This window comes from Nestor notabilis, unplaced genomic scaffold (genome assembly GCF_000696875.1).
Source record: "Nestor notabilis isolate BGI_N333 unplaced genomic scaffold, ASM69687v1 scaffold4029, whole genome shotgun sequence".
NCBI lineage: Eukaryota > Metazoa > Chordata > Aves > Psittaciformes > Psittacidae > Nestor > Nestor notabilis.
In genome coordinates, this window is record NW_009944881.1 from 14,909 (window position 1) to 38,533 (window position 23,625).

Here is a 23,625-nt window from a genome sequence, read left to right on the forward strand (position 1 = left end):
GATGGGCTGTCCTGGCTGCTGGCTTGGCAGTACCATCACCTCCCCAGCCTGTCCCCAGCTCCTGGGTGTTCTCATACCTTTTGGTGCCACATCCCAGAGCAGGTCTATGGCCAGGATCTAGTGCATAGCCTACACATCCATGGCTTCAGGGCCAGCAGGGGCTGAGCACAGGCAGAAGGGATATGGGGTGAGCTGGCAAAAGCCTTGGTAAGTAGCTGATGGAAATCTGGGCAAAACATGCCATAGGCATGACCTTTCTGATAGGAAAATTGTCCTGAGAGGTGTCTCTGGAGAGATGGCTGATGGCCCCATCTCCTGCCTGCTGCTATGTGTTGTCATGCTGCTACAGTGCATTGACTGACTTGTTATCTCACTTGTTCCCCCACCACAGGGGCAGTCAGGACGTGATGGTTACCCGGTAACTCTGCTATTCCTTTTATGTTAATTCTCTTCTACTCTGCAGTCCTCTCCATCTTTTCCGTGACACTTGATTTTCTTTGCCTGTCTTGGTTCCTTTTTCCCCCCTTTTTTCCCCTCCCTCTCGATCAGTGATTTAGCCCTAAAACAGAGGAGCCTGAGTATATTCTCCATTAATGTTTATGGATGTGAAATACTTGAGCTCATGGTGTTATTCACACTCTTGCCTAAGAGTTCACTGTACTGCAAGGTTAGTGAAGGCTTTGGGGTTTGTCCCACTCACAGCTGTAGATGGCCAAATCTGGGGACACTGATGGAAGAGCTTCAGGTGTTGAGAGAGCTCCTCATTTGCCCATGTCCAAAGTGTTTTCCTGGGAGCAGAGGTGTCCTGCTGAGCCTGTTGGCAAGGAGAGGTTTTGCAGAGGCGAGGAGGAAAGGTAATTCAGGAATCACTGCCCTTCCCATGCCCATGGGCAGCACTGAGATGCTACTGTGGTAGAGGGAGGTGTCTTCTGGGGGAGGAATAAAGCTGGTAACTTGGGGCTGTTAAAGGCTCTGAGCTGCCTTCTGCAGGAGGAGGGAGACCTTGTTCTAGGCAGATCCCAAACAGCAACTCCTGTAGTCCCCGTTAATGCCCTTGATGGCTGTGGTGCTCTGAGGGGCTTGATGGCTCGTCAAGGAGTAACTCCTGTGCAGGTACTTGGTGTAATGACTTGGTAAAAATCATTGTGTGGATCCTTCGTGCTCACAGCACGTTTCCAGCTCTGCTTCTGCTGTTTGAATGGATGCAGTGAGTCCGTGCTGCCTGATGCTCTAGAAGGAGCTGCTTGGCTATTTGCCCTGCTGTTCCATTTATAAAGTGAAGCAGTTAGCCAGCTCCTTCTTGTGGTTAATGCCCTTTTTTCCCCCTTTTTTCTTCTATTTCCCCAAAGGATCATGTTAGGAAAACTCACTCCTTGTCTCTGACACTTCATGCCCTGGTCCGGTTCCCTCTGAATACCCATAAACCACAGAATCATCAATTGGGGTTTTGTGTGTGATGGAGCTCGAGGGAGGAGGATTGGAAGGGAAATAGAGCTGTGTTCAGTTTTCCTTCCCCTGGATCCCTGTGAGCCTCCCTGGGGGGGGGACAGCAGCATTTCCCCAGTGGCACCAGTCCCAGAAAGAGGTTAACTTTGCAGAACAAGCTGTTGCAGCTGTAACACGAAAGTACTTGGATCTCCATCAGTTGATACGAATAAATTCAGCTGAGTATGAGGGAGCGCTGGGGAAGCCTGTGAGGGAACAGGGCTGCTGGTTTCCAGGGGGTTTGTCTCCCTCAGGCGGTACCTGCACGAGTGGTCTGTTGAGAATAAAAGCTTAATATATTAGGAATTAAGACGGGAGACTGTGCTCCTGTTGGGCTCTTAATAGCAGTTCTAGGGCAGCTTTCATCTCCTGCGGGATGTGGCTAACCGCTGCTGGATTAGCAGTGCCCATGGCAGGTTTGTCTCCTTCTTCTCTGTGTTAGTCTTACTCTGGCAAAGCTTGTGTGTGTGGTTTAGTTGCAAAGCTCTGAAAGCCAGAAACGCTGAGAGGAAACAGTGACTTTTCCTTAGGATGGACCATCATGGGCATCGTGCCCAGCTCCTGCTGGCGGAGTTTGGTGCTGCTCCAGCTCTCCTGGATGCTGTCAGGACTCGCAGTGGTGCTGCCACATCCGCACTGGGAAGATGACTTTCATGTCACCAAAGGATCTTCCCTCCTCTCTCCTTCCCCCCAGGACCTGCAGTCTTACTCCTGACTTTGCAGAACTGGCTGAGCCAAACCCAGCAAACACTGAATTACTGCATCCATGTGGCTGTGGCTACGCTAATTAGCTTTATTTAATCAGGAGGTGGTGATAATTGCATTCCAAAGCAATATGTGTACCTGAAGGAGGAGGAAACTAAACACAAAGCAGGCTTGAAAGTCCTATAAACTAAACATAAAGCAGGCTTGAGCAGGAGTATATGGACAGGCTTTATTTTATGTATATATATGTGTGTGTGTATATATATACATATTTATATATGGACAGGCTTTATTACATCCAGTTGTGTAGCCAAATTGATTCAATTCAGTTCCCTTCAGGGTGATCAAATAAACTGAGCTGTTTCAGGAAGTGGATGTGGTACAAATGCAGAAGCAGCAAGGGGATATTAAATGGTGTTTGGTGTCAGGGATAGATGGACATGTCTTGGTTAACAGTGCTTTGAGTTTATTTGTGAGCTGCTGGTGTATAACCAAGCTGCAAGCAGTAGAAGCTTTGAAGGGATGAAGTGAACCAGAGCTCTGGAGATGGGGCCCAAAGAGAAAAGGGATTTTATAAGATGCTTTCAATACTTTGATACTTAACTTCTTAAGAGGAGGGGGTTGTGCCTTACAATAAAACTTTACAGCAGGAACAGTTTCTTCTTTATGAAGTTCTGTAGGTTTATTATTATTTTTTAAACCCCAGAGAGGATTTGGTTTCTATTTTTAGGCCTATGGCATATTCTACTAACGTTGTCATAACAGCTATAAAGAATACTGGGGTTTGTTGCTTTTCCAGCCCTGTTTGACTTGGTTTTGATATCCCATTGAGCACAGATATCGGCATATACCTCAGCAGGAGTTTCAGTGTAGGTTCCTATGAGCGAAGGGCTGCATGAGTCTGTCTTCTCTCCTCGCTTCCCAGTAACAATTGAACTTGGCCTATTTCAGCCAGATTTGACAGCAGGACAAAGCCTGTGCAGATAAACAGTTTAGTGTGAACTCTCTGATATCAGGGGCAGCTTAAGGGAAAAAGCTTTTTGATACCTGTGGTGAGTTGTAAGTTCGTGCTGCCGTACAGACGCCTTTGCCATCTCAGACGTCCCTCTGGCTCCTTGTGCTGGTGGTGATGGGCTGGAGTAACATGTAGGTGTGTCGTGGATGGTGTTCTGGGATGAACCAGCAGCGTCGGTGACTGAAAACTACGGGATAAGTGATTCCTTTATACAGACATCCCAGATTAATTGGTAGTTACAGATTGATTACAGGGCTCTACTGATTCACTAGAGATGCAGTGGTCTTAAGGAAAAATCGGTGGTAAAAATGCTGCAAAATGAGCAGTTCAAGTGAGAAAATGACCATTTTCTAGACAAGGTCCTGAGCAACTGATCTACCTTTGGTTCACCCTGCCTGGTGGTGGTGCTGTGCCTGCAGCCCCCTGCTCAGTGACCTGCTGGTGGCTTCCCATCACCAGCTTTCCTGAAGAGATGACAGCAGCTTTTAGATGGGATTGACGAGGAAAATCTGGATGACACCTTTAACCTCTGCCAAAAGACCACCCAACCCATCCCCAAACCAAAGCCCTGAAGCTTGAGCTTGGCTTTGCACGAGCTGGAGCAGAGCAGAAGCAGATGTGCAGCCACTGCAATGATGGAAATATGTTTCCTATTGGGCAGATCCAGGCACTGGGGCTGGGATCCCCTGGGATTTGAGTCGAGCCACGCTTTCCGAGGCAAGCAGCGCATCAACTTGACGTGCTGTCAGTGCGTCAGTGTGTTGGGGGGCATTTGTCCTCATAAAGCCAGGAGAGGAGCAGAGGGCTTGGCCGTGCACAGGGATGATGCAGTGGGGCTTTCAGCTGCTTACGTTAGCAGGGCTGGAGGGGAAAAGAGCAAACGAGGAGCAGATGGAAGAGCCAAGCTTTGCAGCTGACCTTTCAGTGCAGGAGGATCTTCACGTTATGTGGCTGTTTAATGGAGTCGGTGTATGGAGGGGAGAAGCAAAGGTTGGGTGGTGCTTTTAGCAGCCTTGCCCCTGTCCCTTCCCCTGCCCCATGTGGGGATGGGTTTATGTTTTTATTGCCTTCCAACTCCTCAGCTGTCCTACATCGTGTTTCTTCTCTTTCCCATTGAGATGCTGCATTTGCGGTTCACCAGAACCCGTTCCCTTCCCTCTTCCCATCTACTGGAGAGGCCTTTAGAAGCCAAAGTCTCTGTTTCTTGAGAGTTTCATCTGCCTCTGCTACTCGTCCCTCCCTAAAATCGGTCCCTGCTACACCGCTACGTGACATCCCGAATGCGGGGCTGTCACTTCAAGTGGGAAGAAACCTAAGAAATGAAGTTGATTAATGAGAGGAGTTACTTCATGTGCATGTCTTCATTAATAAAAAGCAGAGCAGAGAAGAGACTTTGCAGGCAAAAAAAGTATGATATGAAACAGAGTTGTTTCCTATTTTATACATTCTCCTTTGAATATTAGCATCTATTTTTAGTTGAGCAGAGTGGTGTTCATTTTGTTCCTCTGGTGTATAAAGTTTGAGTTTTGTAAATCACTCGTGTTGCCTGAAAGAGCCCAGGCGTGCTCCTGACAGTCGCTTGCAATGATGGGAACCTTTAGGCAAGGTGGGGAGAAAAGGCTCCAAGTTCTGCCGGCTTAGAAGTAATGTAGCTTGTTACTCAAAGCAATTCAATATTGAGTATTAGTGTCCTTTTCTAATGATAAGTAGCTACGCCAGATTAATCAGTTAATAGACTTATGGTAGAGGAGAGGCACAAAACAGGCTTTGCTCAGTGCTGGCATGCCTTTGGGGAATAATTGCTCAGACAAAACTGAAATACTCTTGTGCAGCCTGTTCTTATGTTGAGTCTATCTCAAGCTAAGGAGCTGTTGGAGCAAAGCACCTCAGCATCTTCAGAAGCTTTATTCTGGGAGCCCTGCACAGTGAGCTGGTATCTTCCTTTGGCTGCAGTGTTGTAAATCCAGAGTTATCCACTGTAATACAGATAGCTGGAAATTGACTTGTAAGGGATATAAACTCTGCTTTTAATTAATTTCCAAGGCATAAAGTGAAGCCAAATGTCTTTTTTTGAGCTGACGTCTGGGAGATGGGATGGAGAATCACATGCAGAAGGGAAGTTGGCTCCTTGACTCACAGGACCCCAACACAGTGGAGCGCTGTAGCAGTGCCTTTGGTCGCAGCTCCAGAGCTTGGCCCTAACTAACAGGGTTTGGGGGTTTCTCCCCTCAGCAGTCCCGAATCTCAGTGCAGATAACTGAGCAAGGGAAAGCCTGTGCAACCGCTTTTTGTGTGACCCATAAATGTATTATGAATGCAGATGGGCTGATGTGTGAGGAATAAGGAACACGTGCCCAGGGCTGTTGTTCCTGGTGGTAGTTCCTCCATCCCATTGTGGTCCTTCAGAGTTTACCAAAAAGCTCCAAGACGTGCACTTGGGCATTTTAGAAACAACACCACCAGAAAAACAGACGTGGCATTAATAATAAACAGCTTTCACAGGAGAACTGCAGAAGTAGCTTGGAATTGGCCTTGATGATGCTTCCATCCATGCAGTAATCTCCAGCTCCTGCTTGGGCAGCCTGGGAGGGTTGCAGAAGGGAGTCGTGAGTAGCTCAAGATTGTTCCATGCCCAAATCAGAACAACAGACAGTGGTTTAACTCTTCAGGAGGGCTGCCAGAAATCCCATGTGAGATATGGGAGACCATGCTATGTGGTGAGATCTCATGGAATTCTCCTGGTTTTTCACAGCAGGCAGATGCTTTCCAGACCCAGGGTGGTAGCTCATGCATGGACACGGAGTGCCTGTACATTGCATGGGTGTTTTGGCTGGTTGTGCATGCACAGAATTAGAAAATCTCATACTTAACATCTGGCATCACTAGACTTGGATATTTTCACATACTGTGTCATGTGATTGGTATCCATCCTCAAAATGAAGGCTTCTGTTGGTAAGTAGCTATTGAGCTTTCTTAGGTATGTTCGTGAAGGTCATAATTGTAATTTAGGGTTCAGTTCTTTGTTCTTGGGAATATCTTTACCCATAAACATTCAGACTTCAAGGAGCATCTCCTGTGAATGAAGTCATTTGCACACATACTTCTCCCAGTGAGAGCCCAAAAGACAGAAGTAGCAAACATTCATTTTACAAGGCCAACTCTGTAGTCCCAGTCTTCTTTCCTTTTATTTTAATATCAGTTTTGTGGCCAATCCACGTAATTATTTGCCTAGAGGGGAAAACCTCTTTAATCAGGGAAAGCAGATCCAGCGTATTTTCCTGCTACATCCGTTTTACTGGCTCTCTGATGTGGAGACAACAATGATTTTGTAAAGACCAGCTCTCCGTGGCAGCAGTTGACTTCTTTCTTTTGATTTAGAGGTAATTCTTCCACAGGGAAAATAAAAAGTCTTTTATCCCACCCAGTAGAGGAACTGCAGATGCGTTTGTTTATCTGCTGCAGTTCCAGTGTCTCTGGCCTGGGAAAGCAGAGGGTCTGGTGAAGGTGCTGATGACAACGACAAGGAGAACTTCTCTGCCTATATTCACAGGCAGATTTCTCCTATGGGCTGTGTATGGCTTTTCAGGTGATGACTTGGACCCAGCTGGACATCTTATCCCAAGCCCGGGTCGTGCAGGGGGAGGCTTGGTGATGAGGGTGGCTTGTTGGATGGAATATGGAAAAGCTCCTTCACCACCCGATGCCTGGTTGAGGCAGGGATTTGGTTTCTGGCTTCTTGGTTGCTTTTCCTCTGGTTCCCTACTTTGAGTGCAGGTGCTGGTGGGTCTTCATCTCTGTTTCCAGTGTGTTTGGGCACATCCACGTGGTGCTGAGGCTTGGCTTGTAGGCAGAGGGAAACGGAGAAAACCCAAGGAGTTTGCTCGCTGGCCACAAAAGAGAGGTAATCAAACCAGCAGCTGTCAGCCGTGGATGGCACTGATGTGGAATGAATATAAAGGCAGTAAGAGGCTGAAGCATTTGCTTGAAATGTCAATATTCTTCCAAAACAATTACTTACTGGCTTCAAACTTGCATCCCCACCACAGAGGCCATCTTCTCTTGCATAGTTGGATATCTGAAAACTAAGAATCCAAAACCCAATTGGGCACCAAATGCTTGAAACAAGCAGTTGCTCAGAACACATGGAACTCATTTAAGCTTCAAATTTGGGACAAGTTAGGGGACTCTTTCTTCCATAAAAGCACTTTGTTGTTTTGGAAGAAAACTGGTGCAATGTGATGCACAGATGAGAGAGCTCTTGCTACTGAAGTGATGCTCAGCAGCAGATAAGCTGGTGGGGCATGCCTGCCCAGGCATCTCAGCAGTTTCCATTGGGAAGAGGGAACAAACCTTCTCTCTTGTGGCATATCCAAGTTAACTTGCTCTCAAACCCAAGCAGCATCCGTGCAGCTCCAGCCCAGCGTTGGCTTTGGACCAGTCAGCGTTAGATTTGCTTCCAGGTGTTTTCTTGAGCATCTTTGAGAAGTAATCCAGGAAATCAAGGAGAGAGCACACATGGAAGAAGGTGCCTCTTGTGGTTAAGGAAGAGGCTGCTCCTGCAGGGGAAAAGAGCCCTTTTCTCCACAACAAAACCCTGATGAACGTGGTTGGCATGTCTGGAAGACAGCTGAGAACTGGAGAGCTCTGGTAAGCCCATGCTGGTGATGCAAAGGAGGGACCGAACTACAGGCAGAGCCCAGCACTGACCCATAAACAGTCTGAGGATTCTTTTCCCAGTTTTGTTTCTATTTCCCAAGGATTTTGGATATCCTTGCAAGTGTTTGTGACCTATGGAAAGGAGATGGGCTCTGCTGGATGGTGGCTGCTCTCTTGTGGAGCCCCATGGTCTGGTTTGCATTATGGGTGAAGCTTTTAGTAAACTACTGCTCCTTTCAGCTCTGTTTCCACCAGAGAATGTGCAAGGGCTGCCCAGCAGAACGAGCACAGCTCTTTGTCCTGCATAGAGCACAGAGTTGTGGCTTTGGGTTGGTTTATGAACACTCAGCTCTTACCAGGCTGCTGCTGTTTGCCTGACACCTCTGTTGGGGGATTTATTGCTGTCAGCTCAGGCTGGGGACATGGTTCCCCCTAAAGAGATGTTTCAGAGGAGCCTTTAGGGGTTTGGTGATGCTGAGCCCCACCAGACGCTGTGGGCAATGCCTTGGGGGTGCTTAGGTGGCCTTTTTGGAATGAAATATGGGAAACAGATTTGAGCTACCACAGCCATGGGCAAGGGGAGCTCAGCTCATCCCACTCCCTGGAGCATCCCCATCAGGGTGCTCCCCAAGGCTGGGGTTGGATGTTACACATCGGACTGTGGTTTGCAGGGAGATGGGTTTTGGAGAACCCCTAATTGCCCTCCCCTGTAAAATGAAATAGGGTTTTCTAGCAAACAGGAGAGCCTGGTCTAAGGCCGTGCAGGCTGGTGGCAGTAAATGGAATACTGGGTGATGGTTTCCCACTAAACTCCCAAAACTCGGTGGCGGTGAATTGTGCCCCAAAGTGTTGTTCACCCAGCACGTGGGGCAAGACACATGTACAGGCAGAAGTGGCTGTGCCTGTTTCAGAGCCCTCCTGCATCTTGTGCTGTACCACATGTAGGGTTTGGTGTGTCGAGGGAAATTGGATGAAAACAATGTGCAACATCTTTTGTCACACAAGTGCTTCCTGCTGTGCTGTGAGTCCAGAGCTGTCCCACATAGGAGCTGCCACTGGTAATACTCATTCTCTTACCTCATGTTAAATGTGCTGGTGATGACTGACATTTAAAGTAGCTTTTGATCCAGGAATACAACTTCGTGGCTAAATAAATGCTTATGTCTGGCTTATCTTTTACTTCTGTGACATCTTGCTGCCATCTCAGAGAAGACTATGAATCTGTTGGTGCTTGTGTGCAGAATGCTGTGGTCTCAGCGCCTTGCCGTCAGCCTCAGTTAGGGTGCAGGGGCCACGAGGCTGATCTGGGGGTGGCAGCAGCCCTGGGTTGGTCAGAGCAGCCCCTGAGCTACCTTCTACCATGGCTGGGGGGAATCTGACCTGCCAGAGGTGCTTGTGGCTGTGAAAAGGTATGAGCTAAATCACAAAGCTTAATTCATGGAGAACTGGGTGAAGGTCCTGTGTAAATGGCTTCCTGTTAAATCTGGCAGCGGGTGCTTGTCCCAGAAAATGGGTTTAAAAGACTATCCCATGTGGGATAACCAAGCTGGCCAAGCCTCCCTCTTCCAATACTCTTTATTCCATATTGAAGGAAAACACACTGATGTATGACATGACAAGTAATTTTAGTTTTGAAACTAAATTAGGCTTATAAACATGAAAAAAATAATCAGTGTGGCTGGTTGGGCTTATAGCAGAACTGTAGAACTATGTGATTTTCTTCTGTGTGAAGAAAAGCCCATCACCCAGTAATGAGAAAGTGGTTTCAGGTTTGGATGCAGTCATGAACCAAAGGGGGATTTGTGTTGGACAATACTGAAATAGCTTTTTCCAAACAAAGAAATAGAAAATTAGGAACAAAAGATTGTTATTAATGATGTTCATGCTGGAAAAAACATATATACTTTTAAGTGCAGGGCTGTTCTCCTGCGCAGCAATCCCAGTCCAGTGGAACCATCTGTGCTGTATAAAGTTAAGCGTGAAGCTGTCACGATTATAATGATCTTAATGCTTAAACAAGACAGCTTTTGGTAGGACTGTTTCCAATGCTGTGTCGTGCCACAGGCTGACACGATTTTAGGGGTCTCACATTGGGGACCTCAAAGGTCAGGGCAGATGCTGGTGGAACCTGCCACCAAGGGCTTGTCTGGGCTCAGAGCCATTGCAGGCAGTGTGTGTGCAGGATAATTCCTCATAGGACTGATTTCATACATGGAGTCTATCTCTTCACATGTATTTAAATATACTTAAATGCAGTTATTTGGAAGGGCAGATGATGACTGTAGCAGAGGTGGTATTGGATGGAGTGGAAGCTTGTTCTTATAAGGGCTTCTGGTCCTTGTCCATTGAGGGCTTGAAGAAGGGAGGAGATAGCGATAACTGGGGACGAGGTGCCATCCAGAGCATCTCTTGTACTCTGTTCATTCACAGTTTGCACAGGGATTCTCAGCTGCTGTTTAGAGGACTCACATTTCATTTCTCAATCCCTCTTCTCTCCTTTTCCTTCACCTGGGGTGCTCAGAGGAGCCACAGCAACCTGGCTGCCTCTCTCCACTCTCCTTGTGATGGCTCTGGCAGGACATGCTTGTCCACAGCTTTCACCAGAGCTTTTCTCTCACACAACAACGTGCTGAGGAGCCCCATGGCCAGCAGACACTGCCCCACTGGCGGAGATTTACCACATAGCCTATAGAAAAGGGTGGACTCTGCTCCCTGCCTCCAAACCACGCTGCTCAATGGCCCTTCGCAGGGATAATAGGATATCGCCGTGCTTTGTTGCTCTGACACTTTCCTCTTGCTCCGGTGTAAGATTTGGCCATCTCTTGAAACCACAGAGGCAGGGATTGGAGGCAGCCCGTTGAATCTGTCCAAGTCTGACTGCAGGGCTCCTTCCGGCCCTGTGCTCATTTTTAGCAGAGCAGGAAATATTAAAAATAACCATGAGGGAAGATTTCCCGACTCAGGATTGTCCTTTTTAATCATCTATTTCCCTCCCTTAAAACTCCTGTAATGCTGCTAAAGCAAGAACCTCCCTGCCAGCACCAGTAATGGCACTGGAGGAGGAAGGCAGAGGGCCAGTTAGCTGGGCTGGCCCCTGCCTTGCTGTGAGCCAGGGGTGAGGGATGTATGGGGAAATGCTTATTGCTTACTAGAAGAGGTTTTGCATGTGAATTGGAGCTTCTAAGATCCACGTCTTCCCTTTTTGGTGAACTCAGAGCTGTTCCCAAGCCTTCAGCTGATCTCAGTGTTGGGTGAATCTCGTTTTTGCAGTGACAGATGACATTTTGGTGCTAGACTCAAGATTTCTGAGCTTCTACTGCAGAACAAAATCAGAATCTGTTTTAAAACATCCCTAAATGTAGTCGCTTCCTCTGAAGCTGAAACGTTGCATGGCCAAACCAAGGTGTGCAGCAAGAGCACATGAGATAGTGACAAGCTTTGCTCAAGCCCCAGTGTCTTATCTACCTGTGACTATATTCTCAGCAACATTATATAAGTATTTATTGTTAAATAATACACCATTAATGTATATCAAAATGTATATCATTATATAAATAATGTCCTCACCCAGGCAGTGGTGGTGGGGATGCGCTATGGCTTAAGTCATTATGCCTGCAGGAACACCATGTGCCTGCATTAGAGTTTGTGATGGGTAAAGCCAAGGTGAGTAATTGCAGTTATCACTCAGCTCAATTCTGCTCTGGCATGGTCAGAAAATGAGATCCGAGTTGATTACCAGTTAGGAATGGGTTCTGGTGACCGCTGAATGGTGTCAGCTGGGACCATATCAGTGTCATCTCCCTTAAAGCACCCAGGATCAATGGATTTCTGTCTCACTTGGCCAGTGCACTGATGGTTTTAGTCAGAACCATGTTTTGGGGGAAGTTGGCTGAATTTTCTCTGCCTTGTCTTAAAGCATCATGTTTGTCCTAAGTAGAAAGTTCATCCCCTCTCAATGCAGTGAGTGTTTAATTACATCAAGTGTGATCGCTATGTGTGATTTGGAGCGAAAGGTTGTAATTGAGACTAGGGAAAAGCAGGAGTGAAGCTTATCCCTGGGCAAAAAGCACAGCATGAAGCCACTGTAATGCTGTAATGGGGTGGCCAGAAAACTCACCTTTTTCTTAGACTTCATACTGGTCATTAAAGTGATTTTTGTCCCCCCTGAAATGCTAACTTCTCTAGAGGAGGCTTTTGACTTGGGGAATAGGGGGTTACTTGTTTTCCTGTTCCTTAGTTATCAAATAAACTAAAGATTGCTTCATCTTTAATTAAAATGACATGGAGCAGAAGTCAAATAAAAGACAATAACAACCTCAACACATGGGTGCTCCTGAAAGTTGCAGGCAATCAGAAGCCCAGATTTCAGATGCTCTCTCCTATGTTACACATGCAACCCTCTGGCTGGAAACCCTCCCTTTGCTCATGTAGACGTTTGGCTGGGCAGGTAGAGCTCAGTCAATTAAATCTCCAGCCCAGACTAACAAGACATTTGAAAGTCTGAGTTAGTCTTGTCCATTCAGCAGCACAGCTAGCCAAGGCCCTCTTTGAAAGCCCCATGGGTATTGTTTCTCTCAAGCATGAAATGCTTTCCCTCAAACAAACATCCTTTGAATAGGCCATTGTTTTTCCTTCTGGATGTGCCTTTGTGGACTGATACAAGAATAGCTAAAAGCTGATGAATTGGCATTGTAAATTTAAAAAAGTCTGGATTCTACTCCTTTGAGAAGTCGAATATGCTCAAAATCTGTGCTCAGGGCCCACACCTTGTCCTCTGGAGGTCAGATAGTTGCATCAGGTGAATTACCTCAGTCATAGTTTCAGGAAGAAGCTCCATGGGCCAGATGTGTTTCCCACCTGTTATAATGTAAGGAATTGAGGTGAGCTAAAGTCTGGAGGGGTGTTAGGGGGAGAAGTAGTAGTTTGGTTGTGACCTGTAAGACTTTGCGTTGACAGATGTGCCTGCATTCATTTATATCTTTCTTCACCACTCCGTAGCAGTTGTGCATTGCTAGTCCCTTATGAGAAACAACGCACACCATGTGAACTGGTGTTTGTTGCTTCAGAAACCTGGGATGTGTAAAGAAATCCCCATTTATTTTCAGGTGGACATCTCTTGTGCAGGTCCCCCAGTCCTTGTAACACAGGTACCGATGCCCTGCCCAGGATTCAGCTACCTGGATTTACCTCATCTTCCTAACAAAGCTCTGTGTGTCCAGGGTTTCATATCCTAAACCCCATCACCACAGCCCCTGCAGACTGATTTATTCCTTATCGATGGCCAGAGCTGTGAGCTGGAAGGATGCTGGTTTTAATGCTGCCTTTGGGTTTCTCTTACCCATCTTTCTCTTTTTGCTCAATTTCACCATCACAGATTTAAGCTGGGCTATGAAGGGCTCACCCTAATCAGTTCCCTAAGAAATACAGACCACTTTGATGCTTTATTGTTGTGTTATGCCACAGTTTGAACTACATTTGCTTTGGTGGGTTCTCCAGGTTTACAGGGCTGTAACGTGGGAAGATGTTTTTGGCCCAGCACATCTGCACATGAGCATGTTGCAAACCTGGGTGTAGAAGCAGTTGTCTGAGGGCTTTGCTGCCTCTCAACCATGTCACTTCAGGAACAGTTTGCAGGGCTGAGCCTTTGGATTTAAATGAAGAAAGGTTTTAAGCTCATGGGTGGAAATGCAGTTCTGGGATTTACCTTAACTGTTGTGTGCTCCTCTTCATCCCCAAGTGCCTGTGTGCCAGCTCCAGCTGACAGCAGCTTTGGGTTCATCCATGGACCTTGTGCTTCCTCTCCCCACATGCATCCTTTCTCAAAAGCAAGGTTTCCTACGGCCAAACTTGTTCAGTGACTTCATGTTAATTAAGGGTTTACATACTAGAAATAGTAGGGAAATAAGCATTTTTCATATTGATTTGCCATGCACCCCTTCAGCAGCCCTAGAAAGGGAGACCTGGGGAAGAACTTGGGTAACTAAGTGCTTGGTCCTGCAGATACAAGTGTGCTTCCAGCTTTGTATCACTGCAGGTGGGCCAAGCATGTAGGTATCATCCAACAGGGCAGATGCACCCTTCCTTCCTCTGCAGCAAGACACCCATCAATGAGATTTACCATTATGGACTGGGGGTGTTGGCTGATGCCCACATCTTGGGTAAAATGGTAGTGTTTCAGCAGGTTCTTTTGCAAAACAAATAGTTCAGGTGCGAGGTTGATGTGAATCAGTCCCAGCATCTGCTCAGTTTACCCAAATCAGGCATGTTTCACTGCCAGAGCAGTGTCACCTTGTCCCTGCCACTAATCCTGTCGCTTCCTTTCATGCTCCTTCATCCTCTGCAAATGGTTTGATGCCTCTTACTGTACTTCTGTGAAACCTTCCTGCTGGATTGCATGGATGAAGGATCAGGTGTACAAGTAACATAGCCAAAGATAGTACTATAAGCAAGTAGAGCCTCTCTCAGAGCATGTCTGATCGCTGTGTCTGTAAATTGGTGGGGTTCTATTTTACTATTTCTGGGGTTTAATAACACTGTCTTTTGCTTCCTTTCCCAGGGGCCTCTTGGTTTGGATGGCAAACCAGTAAGTAGCACCGAGTGCCAAACGTAACATGTCTTTATTCACACTGCTGCGCAATGCATAGGCAGAATCGCAGCTATTACTTGTTCATTACTACATGTGTAAGGGTTTAGGAGGCGAGATTGTATTTAGGAAAGTTTTTCTATGGTCTGTAACATATGCAAGTTTATATTGTGAGCCAGGGCTGGCCGGCACAGCTCAAGGTGAGCTTTGCTTTACCTGTCAGCTCATGGTGGCTAGTGAAGGCTTTGCAGCAGGCCAAGTTGGGAAATAAACCCCAGTAGCACCTTGGAAGAAGCAAAGTCAGTGATGGTTGTTGCGTGCTTTGGCACTAAAAAGGGCTGTCATAAAGATAATTGTTCCCAAATTGGGTCCATTTTCCCCCAGAGAAGCCCAGATGGAACTGCTTGAGAGTGCTCGGTGTCCATCCAGTACTTTGTGGGACAGCCTGGACTTGACTTTATGAGCTGTTTTCTTGACTTCATTTTTGCTTGGAAGCCCTTCAGTTACTCAGGTTCTCTGCTCTTTTTTCTTACTTATTTTACAGAAACACAGACTTTATTAGTTTTATGCTAACTTCACCCTAGCCAGCTCCAATCCCTTCAGCTGGGTGGTTGCTACAGGAGGTCACATCTCTGTTTTGTGCCAACATCCCACTCAATTCCACCACGTTCACTAGAGGGCACCACATGAAATCTTTCCAAGCTCTGGTCCTAAACCAACTGTGGTTTTCAAAGCGGGCAGAAGTTGTTCAGGCTTTGCAATCAAAAAGTTACTCCAGATGCTTATTTCTAGCCAGTTCGGGAGTGTTTTGCTATAGCTGTACATTGCTGTGGTTCTTCATCCTATCTCTTAAGGTAACAAATGTGAACGAGAAGAAACCTAGAAATAAAGCATTAGAAAAGTAAAAAGGCCAGCTCAGACCGCTGGGCTCAGGGTTTGGCTTTGAATTAGCAAAGCCCCATGATCAAAGAGCAGCACAAACCCCAGCAGCAGCAGCAGGCTCCTGCGCCCACTGCCCTTGGCAGGCGCATGGATGTGGACTGCTGCGAGCTGTGTGCGTGCGCTGGGGCTCTGAGTGAGAGGCAGGGAACATCTCATCAAGAAAGCAAACTTATCAAATGGCCAAACTCAAACCAGACTCTTTATGATCTCTTCCATGAGGGTAAGGGGCCAGGAGCCTTGCTTCTGAGCCAGATGAACAGCGGGACGGATGCTGCGGGGGGAGGCAGATGCTGCCACTGCCGGCCTCTTTGCTGACTTTCCCCCACTGCATCCCACCAGGTCCAGCTTCAGCAAACACCATGAATTGGGCTGACCCCCAAGATTCAGTATTTATCTGTGCTTGGAAGGAGGATGCAGAGCAGGCACATCAAAGCATTGCTCTGTGACTTCTCTTAGGGGCTGCAGAGTGTCTCTGCCTGCCTGCCTTACAGAGAGCTGCTTAGAGGGAAGATGACTTATGTCTTCAACAAACAGGCCAAAGAAAGCAGCCCATCCTCCTTGTTTATTCCAAACAGATGTATAATTGTTGTAATGATATGCTGAGCATGTGTTTTTCTAGAAGTGATTTAATACTTCAAGAAATCTCTTGCATCTATTTAGAGTCATGTGTTTGTGAGCGACTGTCACGCTGCCTGCCCTGCCCTGGTCCTGCTCCGGTCCTCCGGCCTGGCAGAGGCAGGCAGGACCTTGTTGGTGTTTTTGGGGAGAGTGCTGTTCATGTAAAGCAGTGCATAGCTTAAAATCATAGCATGTTTAACTTAATGATTCAGGTTTGTGAATTGATAAACGCAGTGATGTTAAGTGCATTGATGATTCTGCCATTTCTTAACTTGGATCCTTCTTATGTATTTCCAGGGACCTCCAGGACCAAAAGGGGAAAAGGTAAAGACTGCATTACACGTGGCTTTAGGGGAAGCAGCTGTATATCCTCCTCCTGCTGTAATTCCTTCAGTTCAGGTTACCCCAAATACACCAGCATGACATTACCGATGGGTTTTGTTGGGATGTGGAGCTGTGACAGCGGGTTCTCAGGTTGCTCTTAGGAAAACCTCGGGAAGGGGAGGGCAGAAATAATTGCAAAAATGTAGGAGGAATAAGTATGTCCTTAAAGCTCATTGATGCTGTAGGGTTCATGGTCACACCTTAAGGGTTAGGAGAGCGGCATACAGCTCTCTTCTTGCCTTCCGCCAGGAGCACGGCTGCGGGCTCCATCGCTCTGTGTTTGCATGTCATCCTCCCATGAAACTAGATCAGCCGAAGAAGGTCCTTACTGTACTGAAAGTGAAGTTAATCCTCGCATGTGTAGGACATAAGCAGTTGCTAGGGGAGCCTTAGAGTTGGAAACAATCTGCTATTTCTGATTTATTATCTGTTTCATCGCCTGCCAGGGCAGAATCGTCCCTATTGTGTTGCCTCAAGCCCTTCTCCTCCCTGGTTTTGAATACGTTAAGCAATAGGATTCTTGCCACTTCCCTTCTGTGCTGTTCCGGCATGCAGCTGACCCTGCGCTTGGTCCTTTGTGGTTGCAATTTGAACTCTAATAGCTGACCCTTGCTGTTTTGCCTGATGCACAGGGTGAAGCAGGGGACATCGGCCCGAGGGTAAGTAGTGACACAGCACACTGATTTGTACTAAGATCTGCTTGGGTTTGGTCACTGCACAGAACAAGGCTTTGTGCAGCTTTGTCACTGCAAACGGAGGTAGGGCAACAGTTCTGGAAACGTTTAATTTTGCTTTTGGAGCATTTTGTGATGGTTTTCCTGTTTTTAACCATGGGGGAAGCAAGAATTGAAGACCTTCGGGTACTTCATGAAGGTTTTTGCTTTTACTGGACTTGCCTATCCCAAATTCCCTCATCCAGTGTCAGAGACAAACTCCATGTTTCTATTGAATCCGTGCTACTCGTTTGTTGGCATTAGAGCACCAGTATGTGCTGGTAAGACCTAGTGTCCCAAGGAAAGGCCTGGCATGGTGTTGTATAGGATGGAGAGTTCCTCCTCTCTTGCTGAGTTATCCATCTGGAAGTGTGGTCACACTCCAAGGGCTGCCTCTGAAAATAAAGGGTCTAAATTAACTGTATAATGAGGGGAAACTGTTTTGGCTGTAACATATGGAAATTCATGGAGTTTTGTGGAAATGGCTCTCATGGGGCTGCATGGAATTGACATCTACTGCAGCGCATCAGGATAGGTCCCCATGGGGCACAACGGGAAGGTGGTTGTCCCATGGTCCTCCCTGTGGTGCTGGTGGTGGCAGCAGCAGCACAAAGTCTCCCATGTTGGGATGAAACAGGAAGGCTTAGTATGAGGTGTGTGGTATTTCCAAGGTGAGGTCTGCCATAGTAACAGAGTGAGTTACGGGCTCCTGCTGGGAACCCCATGGTGGGGGTGTGCTGAGATGCTGGTGTATGGTCCTTAGGCAGAGGCCAGATTTGGAGCTGGCACCTAAGGGCCGGTTGGTAGGTTTGGATGCGGTTGCTGGAAGCACAACCAGGACCTCGGTGGTTAATGGGGGCAGAGATGCCTCGGGATCATTTTTCTCTTTTCCCCTAGAGGCTCCTAACTCAGTATTTGAAGTTGGTGTCACTTCCTGAAGCAGCTCCCAACCGCCTTGGGTACATTTGGAAACGTCTCCCTTGGGTTCTTGGGCCCCTAAAACTTCTCCCATAGATTTATGCCCTGCATGGCTAAGGAGGAGCTTGGTGTAAGGACCCGACGTTGCCCAAGTGCCCACCCCGTACTCAGAAAAGGCTTTAGGAAGTGATTCACGCCCTGACTGGGGCTCTGGATGACTCTGAGGCTGGTGAGTTGGGCAATGCCAGAGGAGATGCTGCTCAAGGCTGCTGTGCTCCGTGCTGCTGGATGATGTGGGAACCCACTTCCTGCAGCGGGACATGCTCAGGGGACAGGCTCCATCTGGACTCACAGGGGCAAGTGCCAGCTCCCGAGGTAACTCTTGTCCCATGTTTTAACCTACCAATCAAAATACGAGCTTTTTTGTTTAATCCTGATCTTTATTACTTTTAGATTCATTTATGTTACTTTGCACAAGAGCAACGCAAAGGCGCACAAACAATTTGGGAGGAAAGGGAGCGAAACAAGCCTGGCAGAGCCATGCAAAAGTAGATGTGGAAACTGGTGCCTGGTTTTGAAAATAGCATCCTTTATGTCTGCAGCCAGGGTTGTGGGTTGGACACAAAACTTCTGGCACAGATTGGTTTTTATTTCTTAATATAATCTATCTTCTTCCTCAAGCTTCAGTGCTGGCTTTGTTCATCTGATTTTGAAAGATGTGTTGCAGCAAGTCATCGCATCAATGGGAGGATAAATAACTAGGGATATATCCAGTGCCCTCTCCCTCGTAAATGTGTGTCTATGGGCAGTCAAGTGGGATAATGTGTGTCAGTGAGCACAAAAAATATTATCATTAGGAATGATAGATTAAAAGAGAGCGATGCCCAAGGCAGATCTCTTGCAGTGGAAGTGAGATGAAGGCAATTAGAGACTAGCTACTGAACGTGTTCCTGTCTGCACTGCTTCTCTTTCTGTCTCTAATAAACACCTGCAACCAGCATGGACAAAAAAGAGACTATTGCACGTGTGAATGGGTCTGGTGGCAGTTGTTGGAGAGTGATTTTGGGGAGCTGAATGAAGAGTTCACATTGGGACTGCCACCGCACTGAGCACTAGTTCTTGCACATGGCATCAGGAGGGTTGTTGTGCAGCCTCACCTTGTCAGGATGGAGAATAAGCATAATCAGACACACTGACAAAAAGCATGTGAGTGGGTTTAAAAGGAGACACCGAGAACAGATTCCCTCTGCTCCAGGTTGGAAAGAGGGAGTTGAAGCAGGATGCTGCCAAGGCTGGGACTGCTGTGCCCTGGTACTTGTGCTTGTACTCGTCTCTTGAAGTCAAATGTAGTGCTATGCTAATGAAAAGGACTGTGTTTTATAAACCAGACTCGCTCCCTGGGCTTGGAAGCTCTTTACTTGGATGGTGCTCAGCAGTCTGAGGGGTAAGAAAAAGGTTTTGGTTCCTGCCTTACTCCTTGGGGTTTTCTGCAAATCCCACTTAATGCTTTTGTGTATCTTCATGCACATAAGAAGCCATAAAACTCAGTCCTTTGGGTCTACCACAAACCCCTTTGCTCCCAGTAGAGCCTTTTTGGTTTCTGTAGTATCTGGAAGATCTGGCCAAGCACCAGGGCTCTCTGTCCCCATTCATTTCAGTGTGGCATCAACTTGGGGTTTTAAAATCTGAGGATTTCAGCATTGTTGCTCCCCAGAATGGCTTGAAAGAAATCCTTGGGAGGAGTTTATTTGCCAGGGTTGGTCAGTTTTTTCCATGTGGCTGCCTTTCTCTTCCCTTTCTAAGATGACTGTGTTAGAACATCCATGCTCGATGTACCTATATGCATGCCTGCTACTGAGCCTATTGTGGGAGCGGGGCAGGAGGTGGGTTTGCCTGTGCAATATTGACCCCAAAGCACAGGTTTGGGGGTCTGTTGTTTGTGCGAAAGGTTTAAAAGGTCCCTGGATGAATGGATGAGAGGTTTGTTCCTCAGAAGCCTTCCAAAATCTTCATGGAGGATGTGCTGTGTGTTCCCACAGAGCTTCTTGTGGCTTCGCACCATCCCTTTGGTCCTCCTGTGGATGTGTGCAGGGAGGGAGGGGGGGAAAAAGGAGACACAAGCAGTGTCCTGAGAAAGGAAATGTCTCTTTTTCCCTAGATAGATAAGTGCAAAGGCTAAAAGACAATAGCAATGACTACTGACATGGTCTGAATACATTGTTTTTGCATGATATAAATCTGAGAGATTTATCTGCATTTTACAGGCTGGGGAATACATTAGTATTCATTTTAGCCTCTGAAAAAAAGATAGTATTTGGTCTCGGGAGAAATGCTGGGATATATCCCTGTGGGGTCTACTGGAATAATGCTCTTTATTCTGCAGAAAGCCCTGCAGTGGGGGAATCCTCTGTGCCCCAGCTGCTTTGAATGTCCTATTGTGCAGTAAACTAATGAAAAGATACTTTTTTCCCTCTGTTTACTAACTACCAAGCTCCAGTGTATCCAGAACATTAAAGCCACCACTGTTGGCTACCTACCTTAATTTTCCTTATTCAGTATTTAATTATCAAAGAAAAAATGTTATATTATTGTTACAGCCTTTAAAAGTCGCTCTTCTGCTGTGCTTTCATCTAAGTTCTTGCTCTTTCCTCCTCTGCCTCCCACTGTATCTGGCTAGATGGTTTTTCCTCACCTCAATCATGGATTTCTGGCTAATGACCAGCTTGTCTTTAGCCGGCGAGTGCTCAAGGTAGACTTGTCAAATGTGCTGCTGCTGGTTTGCTGTGATTCCTTTGAATTGCTTTTGAGTTGCTTCTTTCTGGCTGATAGTGCACTATGGTCGCTACCATTCAGAGGTGCTTGTTGGGAGTGTGCCTGAGTGAAACCCCGTTGGCATTCAAGGGGAGTTTTGTCAAAGCAGAGGAACATAAAGTGGTGGGGTTTAGTATCTGGTCCTTTGAGAACTGGGAATCAAGCAGCGAAGTCCTATAGATGTTGATGAACAGTGCTGGTAAAATAAAATGCTTTAAAACTAGAGTTCTCTGAATCCTCTTACTCTAAATGTGACGTTATAATTAGGCAAAACTCAGTGTCTCTTGACATAATTGGATGCAGTGTTCAGCATTTGCAATGGGCTTTTTTTTCCCCACTCTGCAAGTGATTTAGGAGCACAGATCTTGTTGAAAGGCCGTGGGATCTGTGCTGCTAAGTCACTTAAGGACTTGTGAAAAATCCCACACTTGTCCCCGATTTAAGGGCAGACTACATATTAAACACAGTCCTCTTACTGCCTCAGTGGTGACTCTTCCAGATGTTGCTAGAAGATTTATGAGGTGGCCTTTCCGTGAGGCTTTCCATTGTGCATCCGCATGGATGTGCCCAGCCAGAGCTCTGGGTGGGTTGGGAACTGATAACTCCCCATGGGAGCCCCATGGGGAGCATCCCCCCATCAGAGTGGGCACCCACCAAACCTTCACAATCACACACAGACAGAGCTGCTGCTGTTTCCTTTGCATCCCAGCAATGCAGAGTGTGACCCGCACTAGATGTTCATATATGACCTTGGCTGTATTCAAAGGGTACAACTAAGTGCTACTTATTTCTGCGGGTGTTTTGGTGTGGTGCACTGAGCTGTGGGAGTGTGTGCATGCCCCGTGCCAGCATGTTGTGGAGTCTGGTTATTTCTAGTAGTTTCCATGCAGACAGTCACTGGGCAAAGCACTTAACGAGCTAGAAACTCATTGGAAGGCATTGAGCAAAATCCTGGTTAAGAAACCAGCCCCAAAGGGTGTGAATTGGCCATGAGCTCACTTCCAGCCTTCCCAATTGGAAGCTTGTGAGTACGTTCCTCTGGGACAGCAGAGGCTGGGGTGCTGATGGCCCAGGGATGCAGTGCATGTCTCGCAGCCACCTCTCGCCAGCGCCGCTTCACCTCATCGTGTCTGTGTGAACTTCTTCCAGGGTGATCAAGGTCGAGATGGAGCCACTGGTCCCCCTGGTCCTCCAGGACCCCCAGGTGCCCGGGGGCCTCCTGGTGACACGGGAAAGGATGGCCCAAGAGGACCTCCAGGCCCCCCTGTAAGGATGGGAGATGCACAGTGAACACACACCAGGCAGTGCCTGCCCCAGTGAGGAAGAGGAGGGTGAAGGGTGTCCCCTATCCTAGTACTGCCACCCCAACCACTGGGTCCCCAGCCTGAGCCATGCTGATGCTGCTCATACAGCAAAGCCTTGGGGCATGGGGCCAGGGGAGCAGGAGGTGGCATTCCATCATTCCATCCTTGGTTTTGGAGCAAAGAGCTGGTTATTCTATGATTCTATGTATTTTCAGGTGCTGGTTGTACCTGGGTGAGTCCAGAGATCTCCTTCCCCAATCTGTAGCCGTTGGATGACCTGTTGCAAATTTCCAGATCACTGGCAATCTAGTTAATAACAGAAAATAGGCTAAACCATAAGGTTGCTGAACACCCTGATTGTGGGTGAGCATCCTGGAGAATCGGGGCAGTAGCTTCAATGTTGGCCTTTTTGCTTTGCAGGGTCTCAAAGGCGAGCCGGGAGAGGAAGGCCTCGTGGTTAGTATTGCCCAGGAGCATCCATGTGTGTGCCCCTTGCCCCCCTCGCTTTACATCCCCCTTCAGCTTGCTGCAGCAAGTGGGTTTGTGTCATTGTTTATGGAGAGCAAAGAAACTCCATGGGAAATTATAGGGGCATTAAAATGGATGTTTGCCCAGGGGTACCAGTGCCCTGGGGAGAAGAGAGGCCAGTCTTTGTCCCCGTGGCTCCTCTGGAGGGATGGGCTGCTCCTGTATCCCCACTGCTGCCCCTCTGAAGCATCTTGGCATTGAAACTCCAGTTCACTATGGTCTAGGTTAGATAAAAAGGTGCTTATTATCCATAAAATACACAAGACCTAAAAGCATATATGTTATTTATTGGGAGGACAGAGAAGTTGCAGCTGCAGTTGTAAGGGGAGATGAGAAGTTGGTATCTGTTGGGAATGTTTTTATCCTGTTATACTCTATTAATAGTCGAACAACTGCTCTTATTTTCAACAGGGTGCCAGGGGACCTCCAGGGCCAAAGGTGAGTAATAAGTAATTTCTCATCTGCCTAATTGTAACAGGAACTACTGAACATACCTATTTTGCAGTGGACTTGCACTCATATGTTCATAGCAGATACAAAAACTTCCAAGGTCTTGCATTAGCCATTGACTTGGAGCTGAAAGTGTCACCTACTCAGTATCACACCACTGCCCGTGCTAAAACCTTGGCTTGAGGGTGGAGGGAGCCACAGGGGGCTGGAAGCTGTTGTGCTCTGGGAATGTGCTTCCTTGCATTTTGGGGGGGGGGTTGAGATGATCAACACAAACCAAGTATTTTAATGTTACAATTGACTTTGACTATCCACACAAGTTGGCTTATTTTCTGTTATGTCCCTAAACTTTTCTCCTCTGTGTGTGTTGCTGTTGAAGGGTGAGCCTGGTATCCAAGGGAAAAAGGTAAAATAGTGATTTTTATATGGATATAAATGTATATGTTTTATTGTTGTTATTTCCTTTTGCTCTGCTCTGTGCTCAACTGAGGAAACCACTGCCAGAGACCAATG

At 47.1% G+C, this 23,625-nt stretch overlaps 1 protein-coding gene across 1 annotated transcript in view; it reads left to right on the forward strand.

The window, feature by feature from the left end:
* COL23A1 (collagen, type XXIII, alpha 1) overlaps window positions 1-23,625 on the forward strand; it is a gene marked incomplete at its 5' end in the record, with an annotated part of 50,128 nt that overhangs the window by 11,304 nt on the left and 15,199 nt on the right. Inside the window, 8 exons of the mRNA XM_010022620.1 lie at window positions 392-418; window positions 14,418-14,444; window positions 16,302-16,328; window positions 17,021-17,047; window positions 21,980-22,096; window positions 22,555-22,590; window positions 23,074-23,100; window positions 23,492-23,518. Of these exons, the coding sequence (XP_010020922.1) occupies window positions 392-418; window positions 14,418-14,444; window positions 16,302-16,328; window positions 17,021-17,047; window positions 21,980-22,096; window positions 22,555-22,590; window positions 23,074-23,100; window positions 23,492-23,518 (315 nt within the window). The remainder of the gene's footprint in view (window positions 1-391; window positions 419-14,417; window positions 14,445-16,301; window positions 16,329-17,020; window positions 17,048-21,979; window positions 22,097-22,554; window positions 22,591-23,073; window positions 23,101-23,491; window positions 23,519-23,625) is intronic.